Source organism: Phaseolus vulgaris, chromosome 3, assembly GCF_000499845.2.
Source record: "Phaseolus vulgaris cultivar G19833 chromosome 3, P. vulgaris v2.0, whole genome shotgun sequence".
Classification (NCBI taxonomy): domain Eukaryota; kingdom Viridiplantae; phylum Streptophyta; class Magnoliopsida; order Fabales; family Fabaceae; genus Phaseolus; species Phaseolus vulgaris.
The window spans coordinates 25,083,388-25,103,997 of record NC_023757.2 but is presented as its reverse complement, the minus strand read 5'-3'; the positions used below and the strand labels follow the sequence as shown (position 1 = coordinate 25,103,997).

Sequence of the window (20,610 nt, the reverse complement as noted above, 5' to 3'; positions counted from 1 at the left end):
ATCGACCTTTTAGGATGTTATATCCACACCATGAACTGGTTAATACAAAAAAACCTCGTTAGTAGACGGTTAATTAGTAACATACAAGGTTAAGTTTATTTTGTACTTACGTATCAATGATATTCTTAAGACTTGGGGATATCTTCTTGTGTAGGGAACAAAACCACACAACAGTCTTATAAACCATTGATAAGACAAGTAACTGCCAATGACCCCTATATCATCCATGAAAAGAGTTAGTAAATATTTAAAACATGAAATAGTAATAATTGACGACATATAATTAAACTTACTCATTAATATAAGGGCATAAATAAATTTGTTTTCCCTCTTTTTCCAGGGTGTTAGTGATGTATGATTCGGTCTCATTTGACTTTGTTCCAATGGGATTAGTATATGCAGGATCTAAGAATCCATACACATTTTCCTTCTCCTCACTGAGACAGACTCCATGCAAAAACCTACAAGTTATTAGTTAAAGCATAATCAATAATAATTTAACATAAAGTAAATTGAAATATAGGTAAAGATACTTACACCATAAAAGAATTATGTTATATTTATATTGAGCTCCTGATCCCCAACTATAAATTCTAATAAATTTGTCATGTATATGTACAGTGGCAGTTTAGTGTTTACTTCAAAAAATGTATCATCCCAGGGAACATCAAAAGGTTCTGGACCAATCCGTCTAGCAGTTACAACTAAGGAAGCTAAAGGATCGTCAACCAGAACCTCGTGCTTCTTTTTCGGACTTGGTTTCCGATGAGATTTCTACAAAATGAAGAACATTTGTATTAAATTAGATGTAATATATAAATATAAATTAATATAATGAAATGAAACTATTACCGGAGGTTCTGGCATAATTCGAATGAGGTTTCTGAGCCAGGCAACGAATGTCTGAAATGTATCGGGCACAGTGGTTACCTCATCTGAAGGTAGTGGAACACGAGCATTAGGTACTCGTACTCTTTCAACTGTTACCTTTGCCACATTAGGGGAGAGAGGAACGTTATGTAAGGTGGTGGTCTCTTCATAGAGTTTACCAATGACCACCACCTGAGGAAGCATGCCGCCCGCTACCAGTAGCTCACATTGCCTCGTCTGACCAATGATATCCTCCCCTCATGTCGTAGGAGATGCAAAACTCCCCTTTGTGCTCTTAGGATCGGGACTAACAAGGGGTTGAATCGGCTCAACACAAACTTGTTGCGATAGAAACTCTTGTCGCAACTCTAGCCGCATCCGTTAAGTCTCCTTTCTCATCTCCTCCATTAATTCTTCATGTATCTTAGTCATCATTTATGCTTTGGTCTCTTGGGGGAAGGAGGATGAGTGTCGTTGTGAAATTCCAAAATATAGTTTAATTCCAACCCCTTGTCCAGCTGCATGAACACGACAACAGTGCTCAGGTCGTCCAATAGCACCAACCAGGATATCGCGACGACCTTCCGAAACAAAATTACCTTGGGATTCCAAGGAATCCCGCAAGAGACAAAACTCATAAGTTTTTAATATAATTAATGCTTTAAAATTATTAAAAGGAAAAGAAAGAATAGGGTAAATCCCTTGTGTATATTGAATACATAGGGTTATGTTTCTATAGGAAATGAAACATATGGGCTAAGCCCATTACATAAATAAAGATATCTAGTAATATTTATAATATCTCATAATATCTAATTATATCTAATAATATCTAACACTCCCCCTCAAGCTGGTGCGTATAGATCATATGTACCTAGCTTGTTACAAATATAATCAATCTGAGGCCCTCGTAAGGATTTAGTAAAAATATATGTTAATTGATTATTTGAATTAACAAACTCAGTCTTGATATCTCCCGATATAATCTTTTCTCGAATGAAATGACAATCAATCTCAATATGTTTGGTCCTTTCATGAAAAACTGGATTTTAGCTAATATGAAGAGCAACCTAATTATCACATATAAGTGTCATTTGAGTGACCTCTCCAAATTGCAATTCTTTAAGTAACTGTTTAAACAAAACAAGCTCACAAGTAGCTGAGGCCATAGCTCTATATTTTGTTTTTGCACTAGATATCGCCACAACACTTTGTTTCTTGCTCTTCCAAGAGATCAAGTTATCACCAATGGAGACACAATAACCGAAAGTTGATCTTCTATTAGATAGAGATCCTGCCCAATCAACATTTTGAATAAAAAACCACTTTAGTATGGTTATTATGACCATATAACAAACCTTTTCCAGGAGAGCCTTTAATGTACTTCAGTATACAAATGACTGCATTCCAATGATCTTCACATGGAGAATTAAGAAATTGACTCACCACACTGACTGCAAAGGATCTCATGTACTTCTCAGGATCTGAAAGAGGCTCCCCCTGATTGGGTAGAAGCTTGACATTGGGATCCATGGGACTATCAACAAATTTCAAATTCGTCAACCCAATTTCCTCCAAAATATCCAATGCATATTTTCTTTAGAGATAACAATACCAATATTGGATTGTGTTACCTCAATCCCCAAGAAATATCTGAGTTTGTCAAGATCTTTGGTCTGGAAGTTTTGACAAAGGTGTTCTTTTCCATGTTGTTGAACAAGATGCTTTGATGTCTCCAAATTCAAGAGGAAAGCTTGAAGACCTTGCTGCTGGGTGTGTGTGTGTTGTCTAGTTGTTTGAAACTTGTTAATTCACTCCTTAAGTAGATCCAAGTTCATTTGAATCTTTAACCTTTTGAAAAGATGTCTTTTCTAAAAAGCTGTCAAAATTTCAATAGGTTGCTTTTCAAAACAACAGGTTGTTTTACCTTAACAGTTTTTGAAAAACTTGGTTGACTTTGCTGTCAAACCAAAACAATCGATTGTGTCAACAAAACAACCAATTGTTTTCCTGCAAACCTTAACATAATTCTGTTAAGCGGTTTTAATATGTTTTAAATGATCCTAACTAACTTGGCTCCTTTATTAAATGCTTTTGACCACTTGGTGGGTCTATATAAAGGTGGTTTTACGCTCCTAATCTTGAAGTAACAAAAAGACTTTATCAAAACAGTTTTTCCAAGATTTGAAAGAGCTTTGGATCATTCTTAAGTGTGTGGAATAGGATTGGATTGTAATTCTGAACTTTAAGATTTTTAATACCCAGGTGTATTCTATTCCCTTCTTCCTTGATTACTGTATTTCTGTAGTTGTGTTGCCAAGGAATGTTGTGTGTTCTTGAGGTGTTCAAGATCAACATTCTTGGTGTGGTCTGCCAAAGGTAGTGTATTTCTTGAGGGGTTCAAGGTCACTACTTTGGTGTGTGGTGTTTGTAATCTGGTTTTGATTGCATAGTGGAATACCCAGTGGTTTCTGGGGACTGGATGTAGCTCTTGGTGTAAGAGTGAACCAGTATAAATTGCTTGCGTGCTTATCTCTTACCCTTAACTCTTTAAATTCTGTTTTTAAGTTGTTTTTATAAACTCTTGATAAAAACAACCGATTGTTTCGATAAAACAACCGATTGTTTTTCTGATATTATCTTAAAACAGTTTTGGGTATTTGTTTCCTTGATTCTTTTCTCTGTAATTCAACATTGATTTTCATTATACCTTCAAAGTTTGTGAAAATCCCTCTTAAACAATTCACCCCCCTCTCGTTTAAGGCCATATATTCTAACACTTGTGAGATGCCAGATGATCACTGCCTGTAAGAACAATGTCATCAACATATACTACAAGATAGATACACCCAACACTCGAGTGATGATAAAAAAACTGAATGATCTGCTTCACTGCGAGTCATACCAAACTGTTAAAAAACATTGCTAAATTTTCCAAACCAAGCCCTAGAAGACTGCTTGAGGCCATATAAGGATTTGTAAAGATGAAATACCAATCCAGACGACTCCCCCTAAGCAACAAAACTGGGAGGTTGCTCCATATAAATTTCTTCCTACAAATCCCCATTAAGAAATGCATTTTTGACATCAGTTGATAAAGAGACCATTGTTGAAGAGTAGCCATGGCTATGAATGTTGATCTAGAGTGATCAAGAGCTTTGAAGAATCCAAATCCAAGGTGTTTGATGGAAGGCTGGATTTGCTGCTGTGTGTTTGTGTGGGGTCTGGGGTAGAATCATTTGTAATCCACTCCTTGTTTGAATCCAGAACTGATTTGATTTGAAAACCTTTTTAAAATGGAATGTTTTTCAACTAAGGGAAAAAAAACTTGTTGTTTTGTCGAATCAACCGGTTGTTTTGTTCTTAAGAGGTTTTGAAAAAGGTTGAAAGTTATTTGACTTGGTTGACTTCGTTGTCAAATGAAATCAATCGGTTGTTTCGTGTTTTCAACCAGTTGTGTCTTTGAAAGGCCTAACAGAATTCTGTTTTGATTTGTGAATCTTTCTTAAATGATTTCTAACGTAATGCGATCCTCTTTTAAATGTTTTAAATTATTATTTGGAGTATAAAAAGTTAGTTATATGCTCCTGGAATGTAAGAAACATTTTTGATAAATCATAGTGCAAATTGAACTTCAAGTTTTCAAGATTCACTTCAAGCTTTGGATTTTCTAGTGTGTGGAATAGGATCGGGGTGTACTTCTGACTTTAAGCTTTGTAATATCCAAGTGTATTCTATTATCTTCTTTCTTGATTACTGTATTTTTGTAATTGAGTGTAAGTGCAAAATCAAAGGGTGTTCTGATTTCTGTGGTTTGTTGTGCCAAAAGGAGTGTGTTTCTTGAAGGGTTCAAGGTCACTCTTTTGGTGGTTTGTGTTGTAATCTAGTTTTGATTGCTTAGTAGAAACCCAGAAGTTTATGAGGACTGGATGTAGCTCTTGGCTTAAGAGTGAACCAATTTGCTTGTGTGTTTTTCTCTTACTCTGATCTGTTTTAAATTCTGTTTTTAAGTTGTTTTAAATTCTGCTGGTTTAAGCAATCGATTGAATCGAAGAAACAACCGGTTGTTTTTTTGTGCTTCATTTTAAAATAGATTGTATTCTTGGCTAACTTGGTTCTTTTATGGATTTCTTCACTGAGTTTCATTAAACCTTCAAAAGTTTTCGAAAATCTCTTTCAAACAATTTACCCCCTCTTGTTTAAAGGCCATATATTCTAACAATTGACATCTAGAGCTAAGTTTTTGTAGTTACTCAAGTTTTCGATCCTAAATCTTTTTTCTATGGCTGAAAAACTACTTTTTGGGGAGGGTGCCTCAATTAACAGGCCACCTTTGTTTTGTGGTTTGAACTATCAGTTTTGAAATGTTAAAATGAAAATCTTTGTTGAATCTCTTGATAAAGGGATTTGGGATGCAATTGAAAATGACCCTTTTATTCCTAAATTTGAAAAGGAAGGTGTTTCTATTGAAAAACCTTGGTTCCAATGGACTGATGCAGAAAATAAAAAGGCCAAGTTTGACTGGATTTCCCAGAATATCATAACCTCTGCTTTGAACTCTGATGAATTTTTCAGGATCTCACAATGTGCATCGGCTAAGGAAATGTGAGATACTCTAGAGGTCATCCATGAAGGGACAAATTAGAGTAAATAGAAAATGTTTAGCTTACTGTTTAAGAAATTCAGAAAGTTCCTAAAGAAGAGAATCAACAAAAGTGACTCATCCAACAACTATGATAGCAAGAAACCTATTGAGTTTAACACTAACAAATATACATGCTTTGGATGAGGTGAACAGGGTCATATTAAAACTGAATGTCCCAACAAAGAGAGAAAAAACTTCAAGAAGCATGAGAAGAAAGGAAAATAAAAAAGAGCTTACAATGATGACTCATCAAGCTCCTCATCAAGTAAAGATGAAGAAGTCAATCTGTGTTTTATGGCAAGGGGAGAAGATTATACAAGTAGTGTAAGTTCTTGTGCCTCTTTAAATGCTGAAAACTATAGTCAATTGCTTCAAGCTTTTAAAGAAACTCATGAGGAAGCTAACCGATTGGCTCTCTTGAACAACCATTTGAAAGGGTTGAATAACTGACTTGAAAATAGAGTCAAGACATTAAAAGAAGAATTGGAAAATTCAAAAACTGATTTTGAAAATCTTGAACTATTTTACAAGAAATCTTCTTGCTTGTGTGACTCAAAAGGTTGTAAAAATTGTAAAACTCTTCAAAATAAACTCCATTATCTTGTTAAGACTGTGGATAAACTTTCAAAGGATAAATCTAACTTTGAAACTGTCTTGACATCCCAAAAATGTGTTTTTGGAAAATCTGGTTTGGGGTTTAATCCACAAAGCAAGAAAAGTGGGATCTCAAAGCCTTTTTCAAAAGTGCCAGAAAAACAACCAATTGAAAAATCGAAACAACCGATTGTTACATGTTTTTACTTCATGAAGAGAGACCACTCTGTTAGATTCTGTAAAATTAGGAAATATTTTGTTCCTAAAGGTGTAATGAGATGGATTCCCAAAGGTTCTGAAGTTCTCAGTGATAAATGTAATGCAAAAGACCCACTTTTGTAAGGGGACCAAATCTTGGTACTTGAATTTGTCTTTTGTAGGGAAATTTGATGGAAAGCATGCAACTATGGTACCTGGACAATGGTTGTTCCAAACACATGACTGGAGATAAATCTAAGTTTGTGAACATCACTTTCAAACAAGAAGGGCATGTGACATATGTTGACAACAAAGGGAAGGATTCTTGGAAGAGGCTCTATAGGAGACAAAAGAAACTTATTGATTCATGATGTCTTGTATGTGGAAGGTCTAAAACACAACCTGCTTAGCATTAGCCAACTGTGTGACAAGTGTTATCAAGTCATCTTCAAGCCAAACTCCTGTGAAATCTGCTTTCTCAACTCAAAGGAAGTAATGTTGATTGGTAAAAGAATCAACAATGTCTATCTTTTAGATATCTATTTTTCTTGTTCCATTGGTTGTCTTCTCTCTAAGCATGATGAATCTTGGCTATGGCATAGAAGAATAGCCTACATTCACATGAATCAATTGAACAAATTAATTTCAAAAGATCTTGTGATAGGGTTACACAAACTCAAGTTTGAGAAGGACCACATATGTAAAGCATGTCAAAAGGGGAAACAAATTAAACATTCTTTCAAACTAAAGAATGTTGTTTCATCTTCAAAACCCCTTGAGTTGCTGCACATGGACTTATTTGGTCCTTCAAGAACCATGAGTCTTGGTGGTAACTATTATGCTTTTGTTATTATTAATGACTTTTCTAGGTACACATGGACACTCTTCTTGGAATCAAAGAGTGATGTTTTCTCTGCCTTCCAAAAGCTTGCTAGAAGACTACAAAACACAAAAAGCAGTAGCATTGGTTCTGTAGGGAGTGATCATGAGGGAAATTTCAAAATGAGAAATTCAGCAATTCTGTGAAAAGATGGGGATCCTGCACAACTTCTCTACACCAAGAACTCCTCAACAGAATGGAGTAGTGGAAAGAAAGAACATATCTCTTGAAGAATCTGCAAAAACCATGCTAAGTGAATCCTCCCTACACAAATATTTTTGGGCCGATGTTGTTAGCACCTCTTGTTATGTGATGAATAGAGTGCTCATAAGGCCAATCTCGAAGAAAACTCCTTACGAACTCTTCAATGGAAGGAAGCCAAACATTAGTCACCTAAACGTGTTTGGATGCAGCTGTTTTGTTCTGAATAATGGGAAAGAAAATCGGGGAATGTTTGATGAAAAAGCTGACAATAGCATCTTTATTGGCTACTCCTCCAATAGCTATGATTGTAGAAGAATTTGTTCATGTGGTGTTTGATGAAGTTGATCACAAAGAAATGAAATCCTCAAAGAATTGCGCAGAAGAGGATGAACAAAACATCATTTTGCAGAAGTTGGAATCTTGTCCAGAAAAATAACCGATTGATTTATCGAAACAACCGGTTGAAATTATGTAGCAGGATGAGTTGCCTAAAGAATGGAGAATTCCAAGGGATTTGTTAGTGGAAAACATCATTGGACAGATAAAGAAGTGTGTTTCTACACGCAACACTTTCTCAAACTATTGCAGGCACACAAATTTTGTCTCTCAAGTTGAACCAAAGACAATTGAAGAAGCACTTAATAATGAGAAATGGGTGGCTGCAATGCATGAAGAGCTTATTCAATTCACAAGGAATGATGTGTGGCTTCCTGTTCCAAAGTCAGATAAGATGAATATCATTGGAACTAAATGGGTCTTCAGAAACAAGTTGGATGAAGCTGGTGTGATTACTATAAACAAGGCAATACTAGTTGCCAAAGGTTACAATCAAGAATAAGTGATTGATTATGGTGAAACCTTTGCTCGTGTGGCCAGATTTCTTGATTCTTTACCAAACTGTGGAAACTCATCATCAAATTTCTTCCACTGAATAGAATCAGCTGGATGTAGTACATGTCATCACATTTCCTCTCATTTTGCATGCCATCTAAGATTCTTAGCATCGTTTGGGTTTGCAAACAAACGCTTCATCATTCGAATGATGGGAAGATACCACATAATCTTCATTGGGGGTCCATGATTTTCTATGTCTTTAATAGTACCATCATCTGTTTATTTCAACTTATAACATGATAACCCACACCTCAGATAACTAGTCAACAATTCAAAATCTTTTCGGTATAATATACAATCATTAGGACATGCACGTATCTTTTTATACTCCATACCCATTGGACAAAGAATCTTTTGTTAGAATGTATGGCTTTAAACTAGAGGAGGTGAATGGTTTAAAGAGGGTTTTCGCAAAATTTTAAGTCAAGAATGAAATTACTTCGAGAAACACTTGAATCAGAATTCAGTTTGCCAAAACACAAAGCAAATAAGCACAACACCAGAAAAACAATCGGTTCTTTCGCAGAAACAATCGGTTGTTTATACCAGTTCACAAATATAAAAACTGAATTGAAAGAGATTAAGGATAGAGAGAATGCACACAGAGGTTTATACTGGTTCACTCTAAACCCAGAGCTACATCCAGTCTTCCCAGAAACCACTGGAATCCACTAAGCAATCAACCCTAGATTACTTACAACACAACCAAAGAAGTGACCTTGATCCCCTCAAGACACACACTTCCTTTGGTCCAGCACAACACCACTAAGAATGATGATCTTGATCCCCTCAAGAACACACTGCACTTCTCAGCTATACACACAGAGTTTCTTTCAAAGTACAAAAGATTACACTTGTTACAGAAAATATCAGAAATCAATACAAGATGAAAATCCTATCTCACACTCTTTGATCAATGCAATCTCTAAGCAATTCTAAACTTTTCAAAAGCTCATTCACTGAAAAACTCAAATCTATTTTTCTATATTTAAAACAAAGTTGTTTGTTGCATAATCTTAACAAACTATTAATTGCATTTAAAGATTGGTCAAAGCATTAAAAACTGGAGCGTAAATAGTTAGAAAATCATTTATTGCTCAATCATAGCACAAAACAGTTTTATGTTATGGTCCCAAAACAAACAATCGGTTGTTTCCATGAATCAATCGGTTGTTTTGGTTTGACAGCAAGTCAACCATAAAAAACAGTTTTCAACCTTTCTAAAAACTCCTAAGTATAAAACAATCGGTTGTTTCGACAAAACAACAGGTTGTTTTTCACTTAGTTTGAAAAACACTTTTCAATTAAAAGGTTTGAGAATGCTTATGCTTTGGATTCAATCAAGAGTGGATATATACAATTAATCTACCCCAGATCCTATTTAAATACAACTCAGCAACACCAAGCACATCCAGCCTTTCATCAACCTTCAAAGGGTTTGGATTCTTCAAAGCTTGAACACACTTGATTCAACAATCTCCCCTTATTTGATTAAGAGAAATCCTTGATTGCTTGTGTTGGATTTGATTGAATCTGAAGCAGTTCCTGCAAGACACAATTTAAGCAAAGCACAATACTTCTGATATAGGGTTAGAACAGAAACAGAAACAAAATATGAGAGCAATATATCAGAGTAGAATTAAAACCAGCAGAAATATAAGGCTTACTTAAACATCCATACACATTATAGAGTTTTGCATAAATAAAGGATAATGAAAACAACACACAACATAAATATCCCCCTATTTGTCTTCACAAATAAACAAAAAGAAGAGATAAAAAGATAATTGTTTCAGATAATACAGAATTAAAGAGCTAAAGCAAAAATACTAATACAATCCATAAAAACAATCGGTTGTTCCGTGACATCAACCGGTTGTTTTTCCTTCTTTAGTCATCTTTGGCATATTGTAGATCAAAAATTTGATATAGAACAACTTCTATATGTTCATCCAATGTCATGAAGCGTGCATCCATGTTGTTGAACCTGTTATCAATGTTCTAGAAGTTGCTTACACACAGATCATGAAGATTTCTATGATTCTCCACAAATCCATCAAGCCTATTGACCATGTATCTTTCAAAAGAAGACATGGATGACATTTCATCTCCCTGATTCCCTGCACTGGTTCCAACACCTTGATTTGTTTCGGGTTGCTCTTCATGGTGAAAATCCATGTCAGCAGTATGCTCTTCTTCATCAAGATCAGCAGCAACACTTGATGAGGCACCATGGTCACCATCTTTGCTCACCCATTTGCCACCTATTTTGGTGAATCCCATCTTGCTAAGAGAGCCATTTTTCATCTCTTGAGTTGACTTAACCAACTCAGATGTCTCATCTTCGAGATTCACTTCAAAATACAACAAAAATTTAGAAATCAAAATAGCATATGGATAGTGATAATCACTTTACCTCATGGCCTTTTGCATGTGTTCCTTAATGATGTGGATCCAATTGATTCTGATCTTCTTCATTATGCAGTAGATATACACAAGGTCTTCTTCTGTAAGGACAGAATGATTGCTCCCCCTTGGAGTTAGAATCAAAGTTACAATAAGGGCCAACAACCTTTCATCAGGCCTTAAGCCTCCAACCGAACAAGTCCTCACTTGAGCATTTTGATTCTTCAAGCAACTCTTGTATTATTGGACTTTCTTGAAATCCTCTACTACTCTAAGGCCAGCATACTTCATGTTGAAGATGGTTGCTGCCCTTTCAAGATTGTGTTTGATGAAGACTTTTATGTACATTTCATGTGTATTTTAAGTCTTCTACCTTTCAAAACGACTGTGTTTAAATAGTTAAGCTTTTCTGTTTTCGTTTTTGAAAAATAAATTTGTTCATCTGTAAATGAATAGATTCATTTTGTCTCTGGTGCCATATCTAGCTTAAATGTTTTTCAATTTTATCTCTACACCAGAATGGTTGACTAAGTCTCCTCACTTAACAAATTCTCTAACTACTTTTGAAAATAAATCAGTTTATTTTATTTTCAATCTGTTAATTTTATAACAGCTTTAACTATTTTTCAAAAGTCTGTTATAAGTTGGTTTTCTATAAAATGAAAACTTGTTTCTGAGTTTAAACATCGTTCATACATTTGTAAAAACAAGTTTTACAGCAGAGAATTAAGAGTTTACAAAGAATTAGCATTTGTTCTTCAAAAATTTCGAAAATCACAAAGTGCTTGTTCTTGGTTTGGTTCCAAAAGCTTGGTGTGAGGTACTGCTACTGCACTAGCAATCTTGCCTACTGGTTTAAGGTAGATCTTTGTATCCTCAATCAGGTGTAGTTGTTTCACTTTTCATTTCTTGTAATACTTTGGTTGAACACTCTTCTTGATAGGTTTTCTTGAAGAGTGTGTCAGAGCTGAAATAGGTTTTTTCAGCAAGAGTACCTAAGTTCTTGTAGGTTTCAAGAACATTGGGAATTGTGTTTGTTTGTATTGTGATTTAGTGAATTTCACCTTGGTTTAGGTGAAGACTGGATGTAGCTCAGTTGAGTGAACCAGTATAACTGCTCTGTGTTCATTCTCTCTCAATCTCTGCAATTAAGTTTCTGCTTAATTGATAAAACAGCAAAGAAATAAATTGGTTCAATTAAAAATAAATCTGTTCTGTCTGGGCATGGTTTATATTTTCTTAATTTCTGGAAAACTGGTTGATTTCAATAAGAACTCTTATAATCTGTTAAAAGCCATTAGAACAGGTTGATTGTAATAGATCACTCAATAAACTATCAAGCCATTAATTGAACCTTAATCACTTGCTTGAAATTGAAGGTTGTTGTTTTGGTGATTCACTATTTTTCGTTCTAATATCAGTGTGTGAGCATCTGGAAAATATATCTGCAGATCTTATGGTTAATCTTGCTGCATAAACACTTTTCAAACACACAAACAGTGCTAAAATAAATCTGTTCATTTCCATATTAATCGATTTATTTTCCGTAAACTGTGTTAAATACTGTTTTTGCGAGAAGCTTTTAAAAGGTCAATTCACCCGCCCTCTTGAACTTTGACACTATTAAACCCAGCAATTGGTATTAAGAGCTAGGACTTGTATTGTAATCAAGTTTGTTTGTAATAGTGTATGAGTTTAATGTGCTTTTTGCTGAAGGATCTGTTGTTAATAAACCACCTATGTTCAATGGAATGAATTATGCATTTTGGAAAGTTAGAATGAGAATTTTCATGGAATCTATTGATGCATTAATTTGGGAAGCTGTGGTCCATGGACCTTATGTGCCAATGCAGGTTGTCAAGGATGAAGAAGTGGTAAAGCCAAGATCTGAATGGAATGAGACCAAAAGGAGGAAGGCTCAACATGATCTTGTGGCCAAGAACATCATAATAACCTCTGCATTGACAATGGATGAGTTCTTCAGGATATCCCAATGTAAGTCAGCTAAGGAGATGTGGGAAGTCTTAGAAGTCACTCATGAGGGTACTGAAGATGTGAAGAGGTCAAGAAAACATTCTCTCATCCAAGAATATGAACTGTTTAGAATGCAACCCTAGGAGAGCATTGCTGATGTGCAGAAAAGGTTCACCCATATTGTGAACCACCTCACTGGTTTGGGAAAGGAATTTGACAGAGAGGAACTCAACATAAAGATATTGAAGTGCCTCGACAGAAGCTGGCAACCAAAGGTGACTGCCATATCTGAAAGTCGTGATCTGTCAAAGCTGGGAACTGCTGCACTTTTTGGAAAGCTAATGGAGCATGAGTTGGAGCTCAAGAGACTCAAAGAGCAGGAAACAACAGAGAGAAAACCCAAAGGTCTTGCACTAAAAGCAACTGAACAGAGTGAGATCAAGGAGGAAAAAGAAGATGTTGAAGATGATGACACAATCAGTCTTCTTACAAAAAGATTCAGCAAATTCCTGAGGAAGAAAAGCAGAGATAGGAACCAGCAAAAAAGAAGGTATCCTAAACCCAATTATTCAAATTCCTCTAAATATACTTGCTTTGGCTGTGGCAAAACAGGGCACATCAAAACAGATTGTCCAGATAATCAAGCAAAGGACAAATCTTCCAGCAAGAGAGTTGAAAGGAGCAAGGGAAGAAGGGTTTACATTTCATGGGAGGAAAATGAAGTATCTTCAACCAGCAGCTCTTCAACAGAAGATGAGGAAAACAATTTGTGCTTCATGATGAAGGATGAGGAGTCAATCTCTGATTCAATGAACAATAAGAAGAATCAATGGTACTTGGATAGTGGTTGCTCCAAGCATATGACTGGAGATCTTACAAAATTTACTAGCTTGAAGCTCAAACCAGAAGGACATGTAACCTATGGTGATAATAACCGAGGGAGGATTTTGGGCAGAAGCATTGTTGGAACAGGGAACTCAACAACCATTGAGAATGTGCTGTATGTAGAAGGACTCAAGCATAGTCTTCTCAGCATAAGTCAGCTTTGTGACAAAGGATACAAGGTGAACTTTAAGTCAAAAGGCTGCACAATCTCAAGTAATTCATCTAGTAAGGTACTGTTTACTGGTAAGAGAGTGAATAACATATATCTGCTGAATATCATGGAAACTAACTCTTCAAATGAGTGTTTGCTGTCCAGAAGTGATGAGTCTTGGTTGTGGCACAGGAGGTTAGCTCACATACACACAAATCACTTGAATAAATTGAAATCTAAAGATTTAGTTTCTGGTTTACCTAACATTAAATTTCAGGACAACAGGCTTTGTGATGCTTGTGTGAAAGGTAAACAAATTAAATCCTCTTTCAAGTTAAAGGATATTGTCTCTACAAAAAATCCATTGGATGTGTTACATATGGACTTATTTGGTCCATCTAGAGTTGCTAGCTTGGCTGGAAATCTGTATGCTTTAGTTGTTGTGGATGACTACTCTAGATTTACATGGACTGTATTTCTTGCACATAAACATGATGCTTACACTGCCTTTAAGAAATTAGCAAACATTCTGCAAAATGAAAATGGTTGCTGCATAAAATCAATTCGAAGTGATCATGGGGGAGAGTTTCAGAATGCTAGATTTGAGAGGTTCTGTGAGAAGCATGGGATAGCACATACCTTTTCAGCCCCTAGGACACCCTAACAAAATGGTGTAGTTGAAAGGAAAAACAGATCATTAGAGGAACTAGCTAGAACTATGTTAAATGAATCTAAGCTTCCTAAGTATTTTTGGGTTGATGCAGTTTATACTGCAGCTTATGTGTTAAATAGGACCTTAATAAGACCAATTCTTAAGAAAACCCCATATGAATTATATAAGGGCAGAAAACCTAGTGTGAGCCACCTTAGGGTATTTGGGTGTAAATGCTTTGTATTGAATAATGGCAAAGAAAATCTTGGTAAGTTTGATGCTAAATCTGATGAAGGTGTGCACATTGGTTATGCTTTAAATGGTCATGCATATAGAGTCTTCTTCAATAAAAGGTTGCTTATAGTAGAAGAATCAATGCATGTTGTTTTTGATGAAACTGATCATAGCATATCTAAACCTGCTGCTGATGACCTTGACAGTAATGAATTTAAATCTGTTTTAAATCAAAATGAATCGATTCATTTTGATACTGCTGATACACATGCTATACAAGAATCTACTGCAGCTGCAGGTTTGCCAAAATAGTGGAAAACCCCAAGAGACTTAACCCTTGATAATGTCATTGGGAACATTGAGAAAGGAGTGTCAACTAGAAAATCCTTGAACAATTTCTGTGAAGCAATGGCCTTTGTATCTCAAGTTGAACCCAAGAATCTGAACGAAGCTCTCAAGGACAGCAACTGGATTTTAGCCATGCAAGAGGAACTGAATCAATTTGCTCTTAATAAGGTCTGGACTCTTGTTCCTAGAATACCTGAGATGAATATAATTGGGACAAAATGGGTATTTAGAAACAAGATGGATGAGCATGGAGTGATCACCAGAAACAAGGCTAGGCTAGTAGCTAAAGGGTACAATCAAGAAGAAGGGATAGACTATCATGAGACCTATGCACCTGTGGCTCGGTTAGAAGCTGTTAGATTGCTGCTTGCCTTCTCCTGCATCAAAGGGTTCAAGCTGTTTCAAATGGATTTGAAGAGTGCCTTTCTAAATGGTTATATAAATGAAGAGGTATTTGTTTCACAACCACCAGGTTTTGAAGACCATCAACATCCAGAATATGTGTTCAAACTCAAAAAGGCTCTCTATGGACTCAAGCAAGCTCCTAGGAAATGGTATGAGAGGCTAAGTGATTTTCTCACCTCACAAGGCTATGACAGAGGCACATCAGATAAGACCTTGTTCATCAAGAAGAAAGGAGTTGACTCAATTCTAGTACAAGTATATGTGGATGACATCATTTTTGGATCAAACAATGGAGAATTGTGTGAAGCTTTCGAGAAAGTCATAAAGAGTGAGTTTGAAATGTCAATGATGGGTGAGTTGAACTATTTTCTAGGCTTGCAGGTCAAACAACTCAAGGATGGCATTTTCTTAAATCAAGCTAAGTATTGCAAGGATCTGCTGAAGAAATTTGAAATGGACAAGTGTAAACCAATCAGCACACCCTTCTCAACAAGCTGTCACTTGTATCATGATGAAGCTAGAATTGTTGTTGATGAAACCAAATACAGAGGACTCATAGGATCACTGCTGTATCTCACTGCCAACAGGCCAGACATAATGTTTGCAGTGTGCATGTGTGCAAGGTTTCAATCTGCTCCTAAAGAATCACACTACAATGTTGCCAAAAGGATTTTGAAGTATTTGCAAGGAACTAAAGAAGTTGGCTTGTGGTATCTGATAAGTGTCTAATTTCAGTAATATATAATATTAAAATATAGGCACTTATGAGGATTTATTGCTAATTTACATATAAAATAATCCCTAATTTATGAATTTATACCTTTTTACATTTTTTATGATCTTTATTTGAATAAGAGTATTTTATTCTCAAATTTGGTGTTAATTGCAGATTTCTAAGGAAGATTGGAGATTTGGATTAAAGATGAATGATTTGAGCTAAAAAGATAAAGATAGAAGGTCCTAGAATGGAAAAAGATGCAAAGAAAGATTGCGCCTTTTTTATGTTTTATCATTTAGCCCATTAGCGCGACATAGGAAACAACCTAACCCTAGAAAACTAGGATAAATAGAGGGCTAGAGGCTCAACCTTAGTGTGCCAGATTGAGAGGAAAACACCATAGAGTGAGTTGTAACCCAATTGGGAGAATGGAAGGTGATAGAAGTATGCGTGGCTAATTCTACCCTTTGGGATTGAGAGTAATCTACTCAAACTCTTATGTATTGAGGTGATATTTTATATATTAATATTCAGTTCTTGATTGATTATTGGTATTGTTGTTTTACTTTTAATTTTCCGTGACAAATTGAGAATCTTAAATCTGACTGGGAGGTATTTTTAGGGTTCGGACCTAAACAACAATACTTAACATATTTGAGTGCTAGGAATAGACTTGAAATGTTAATTGCTATTAAACGTCTGAGCTTCGTTCTAAGTTGTTCTTATAAGTATGCGAGGGATCGATAGTTAAGGAACATTCTTAAGGATTTTATATGCGAGGAATCGATATAAATGATTTTTATACGGGCATCAATTTCAATTAAAGAACTTAATATTAACATGCTAATCAAAATACATGGGAGTGAGAGAGATGAAACTTAATTCCAATTTTTCCAATTGAAGCAACTAATTCTTTGTTTGTTTTCTTATTGATCAGTGCCAACATAATCACTTCACACTCTTTTTTATTGTTCTGTTGTTATATTTAGCGAATATTGTACTCGATAATTTACTGTTCTTTGTGGGATCGATATCCGTCCTTAGGGACAATTATTACTTCTGACAAACGCGGTGCACTTGCCGTAAAAAGTCATCAAGTTTTTGGCGCCGTTGCCGGGGACAGGTTTTGATTTGTTGAGTATAATTTCCTAAATATTGTGAATATTTTAATTGTTTTGATTTGTTTTAATTTTTTATTTTTTTTTTACAGATTCTTTTTTTTATTTTATTTGATTTTATTTTAGTTTGCTGATTTGCTTTTATTATTTTAATTCTTATTTTGATTTTAGTTATTTCTATTTATTTTCAGATTTAGTTTGATTTTTGTTTTGATTTTATTTTATTTTAGTTCTTTTTAGGTTTAGTTACGTAGTTTTATTTAGGTTTAAGTAGTTTTTATTTATTTGTTTTAATTATTTATCTATTACTAGTTTTAGCTTGTATTTTACGTTAGTTTACGTAGTATCTTTAAAATAAGTTAGTTAGTTGTTTACGTTTTGTTTTATCTGTTTTATTCTATTTTGTTTTTATTTCTAGTATTTATTTTATTCTGTTTTATTTCTTGATTTTAGTTATTTCTCGTTTTCATTGTTTTCTTCTATTCTGTTTTAGTTTTTATTTTATTTATATATTTTTATTTTTATTTTTGTTATATTTTTATTTTTATATTTTTCTGAATATCTTTGTTTTATTTTCTTAGTGTCATTTTAGTGTTTTGTTTTTGTTTTATTTTATCTTTAAGTTTTAATTTGTAGTTTATTGATTTTATTTTAGTTAGCTATTTAAATTCTTGTTTATTTTTGAATTTTTGAATAAAAAAAATTAAATAATAATATAAAATATAAAATTGGGGTTACTACTTGTGATTTTTTCCTTCTAACCCTTGCATTAGTTGTTTTTATATGATATTGAGAGGTCAAATTCCAGAAGACCACTTGCTATTTGAAGCAGAAATTGAGAAGGTGGCCAGAAAAAATCGAAAATCAAAGACAAAAGAGAATCAAGAAGATAATAGAGAGTATTCTTCAACATCTTCTTCTTTTTCCATTGATATTTTTCAGGAGAATAACAACATGGCGGGGGAGGAAACACCACCTCCTAGGAGAACTCTTGGAGATTACGCCATACATCAAGGGCCTAGACACTTTTCTAGCATTGTAGTGCCTGCAACTAACAGGGCCTTGGAGATGAAGCCTGCATTCCTTACCCTCATTAGTACCAATCAATTCACGGCGATGGATCATGAGGATCCTCATACACACTTGGCTACTTTTTATGAATTGGTGGGAACTATGGGTTTCCAATCAGGTGATCTTGAGAGTATATACATGCGCTTATTTCCTTTTTCTTTGGCAGGGAAAGCAAAGGAGTGGCTTATATCTCATCCTAATCAGAGTTTAACCAAATGGAAGGATGTGGAGGAAAAATTTTTGCAAAGATTTTTCCCAATCTCTCGCTACATCAATGCTAAGTCTGAAGTATCTATGTTCAGACAAGGGGTAGAAGAGTCTTTTTGTGAGGCATGTGAGAGATTCAAGAGGATGCTGAGAAAATGCCCAAACCATGGGTTTGAAGATATTGCTCAACTGAGCATATTTATTAATGGTCTCAGATCAAATACAAAGATGCTCCTAGATGCCGCGGCTGGTGGCACAATGATGGCTGTTGATGCAGATCAAGCAACGAGGATTATAGAAGCTTTGGCCACAACTGACTATCAAGCTCAACATGATAGACAAAATCATCAAAAAAGAGGAGTATTGGAGTTAAACACTGCAGATGCATTGCCAGCTCAAAACAAAATTCTGACACAGCAACTTGAGCAACTGACCGCACATATGACCCAATTACCCCAAAAGTTGCATGTTGTTCAATCACTCCAAAGTCAGAATGTACCTCTCAGGTGTGATTTTTGTGGAGGTGATCATCCTAATGGTCACTGTTCTTATCAGAACAACGCATCCGAAGTTGAGGTGAATTATATGGGCAATCAAGGAAGGCAAGGCGGTTTTTCTAACAATTATCCTCAAGGTTGGAAAAATAATCAAAATCAGAATTTTGGATGGAAGCAAGACTATAATTCATCCAACAAGCAAGGGCCTTTCCAACAGCAGCATCAATCGAATTCTCCATCTATTCCTGACAGGATGAATAAAGTGGAAGATGTTTTGTCAAAGATTGTGAGTACACAGGAAAATAGTATGGCTACGATTAGGAGCATGGAAACTCAGATAGGACAGCTAGCTAAACAAATGTCACAACTCACACAAACTGTAGAAGGGAAAATTGGCCAATTCTCAGCTAACACTACCACCAACCCCAAGGAGCAGTGCAATAACATCACTACTGAAGGTGATGAGAAAACTAGAGAAGAAAATGGTGAGATGGTGAAGGTTGAAAAAGAAAAGGAAAAAAATAAGGAAGAGGGAGAAAATTGTGAAATTGTAGAAATCGCAAAAGAAATATCCCAGAGGAACATAAAAAAAGAAAAGGAAGGATTATTTTCTGACAATTTGCTTCCAAAAAATTATTTTGCAGGATGGCCAGAGAAAAAGACATATTTTGATGAAGTTAGAAGGAAGATATGTTGTTTTAAAATAAATATGGAGAGAAGGAAGCAGGGAGCAGTTTCTCAAAAACTTTGCCAAAGAATTCAGGGATCCAGGGAGTTTTACTATTTCTGTGTCAATTGGTAATTTATTTGTGTATAATGCTTTATTGGACTTAGGGTCAACTGTAAATTTGATGCCATTATCCATGTTAAGACAGATAGGTAACTTGGAGGTTAAACCCACCAAGATGCAGTTACAATTGCCTGACAGAACAGTGAAGTATCCCTATGGTGTGGTTGAAGATGTCCTTATGCAAATAGACAAATTCATATTTCCGGTGGATTTTGTTATCCTGGACATGAAAGAAGATGAGGATGTCCCTTTGATTCTCGGCAGACCTTTAATGAAAACTGCTAAAGTCATAGTTGATGTTGACAAGGGAGAAATTCTTGTAAGGTCTCATGATGAAGAGGTAAAATTTAATCTTTTTAATGATGTAACCAAGTGTACTGCAGATGAGACTGGGAAACAAGAGGAAATTCCAAGAAATAGTGAAAAGATGAAGAGTTCAAAGTCAAAGGAGAAAGTTATACGTCATGAAAAGTTAGAGGCAAAAGGAGACAATCAAGGAAAGCTAGTGGAAGGAGAGGAGTATCGTCCAGGACAACCTATCATGCTCAATGCAGGTAGGGGTAGAGGAAGGAAGAAAACAAGAAAATTATGGGTCATCAAGGAATTGAAGAAAGACGGAAAAATTGAAGTTGAAGAGCCATATTCAAGACGGATAAAAGTGATAACAAAAGCACGGGTGGAACAAGATAAATATCCTCCTTGAAATAAACAGGCGTCAAGCTAGATGACGTTAAATGAGCGCTTACTGGGAGGCAACCCAGTCCACATTTTAGTTTTATGTTGTTACCTTTGTTTATTTTATTTTTCCAAAAAATAAAAAAATAAAAAAATAAAAAAAAATCTTGTATGCCTCCTAATCATTTTGCAGG

At 35.2% G+C, this 20,610-nt stretch overlaps 2 protein-coding genes and 1 pseudogene across 2 annotated transcripts; 1 reads left to right on the top strand and 2 right to left on the bottom strand.

Annotated features, from left to right (window-relative positions):
- Window positions 1-1,940: 1,940 nt before the first annotated feature.
- On the bottom strand, window positions 1,941-2,403 carry LOC137839420 (secreted RxLR effector protein 161-like). The gene is made up of 2 exons (XM_068648536.1): window positions 2,229-2,403; window positions 1,941-2,164 (listed from the first exon to the last, which is right to left on the bottom strand). Exons 1-2 carry the CDS (start codon window positions 2,401-2,403, stop codon window positions 1,941-1,943), a joined length of 399 nt encoding a protein of 132 aa, XP_068504637.1.
- A 5,214-nt stretch (window positions 2,404-7,617) lies between these two features.
- LOC137839419 (uncharacterized mitochondrial protein AtMg00820-like) lies at window positions 7,618-8,229 on the top strand. The gene is made up of 2 exons (XM_068648535.1): window positions 7,618-7,802; window positions 7,980-8,229. Exons 1-2 carry the CDS (start codon window positions 7,618-7,620, stop codon window positions 8,227-8,229), a joined length of 435 nt encoding a protein of 144 aa, XP_068504636.1.
- A 10,292-nt stretch (window positions 8,230-18,521) lies between these two features.
- LOC137808884 (small nucleolar RNA R71) lies at window positions 18,522-18,627 on the bottom strand (annotated as a pseudogene).
- Between the last annotated feature and the right edge of the window lie 1,983 nt (window positions 18,628-20,610).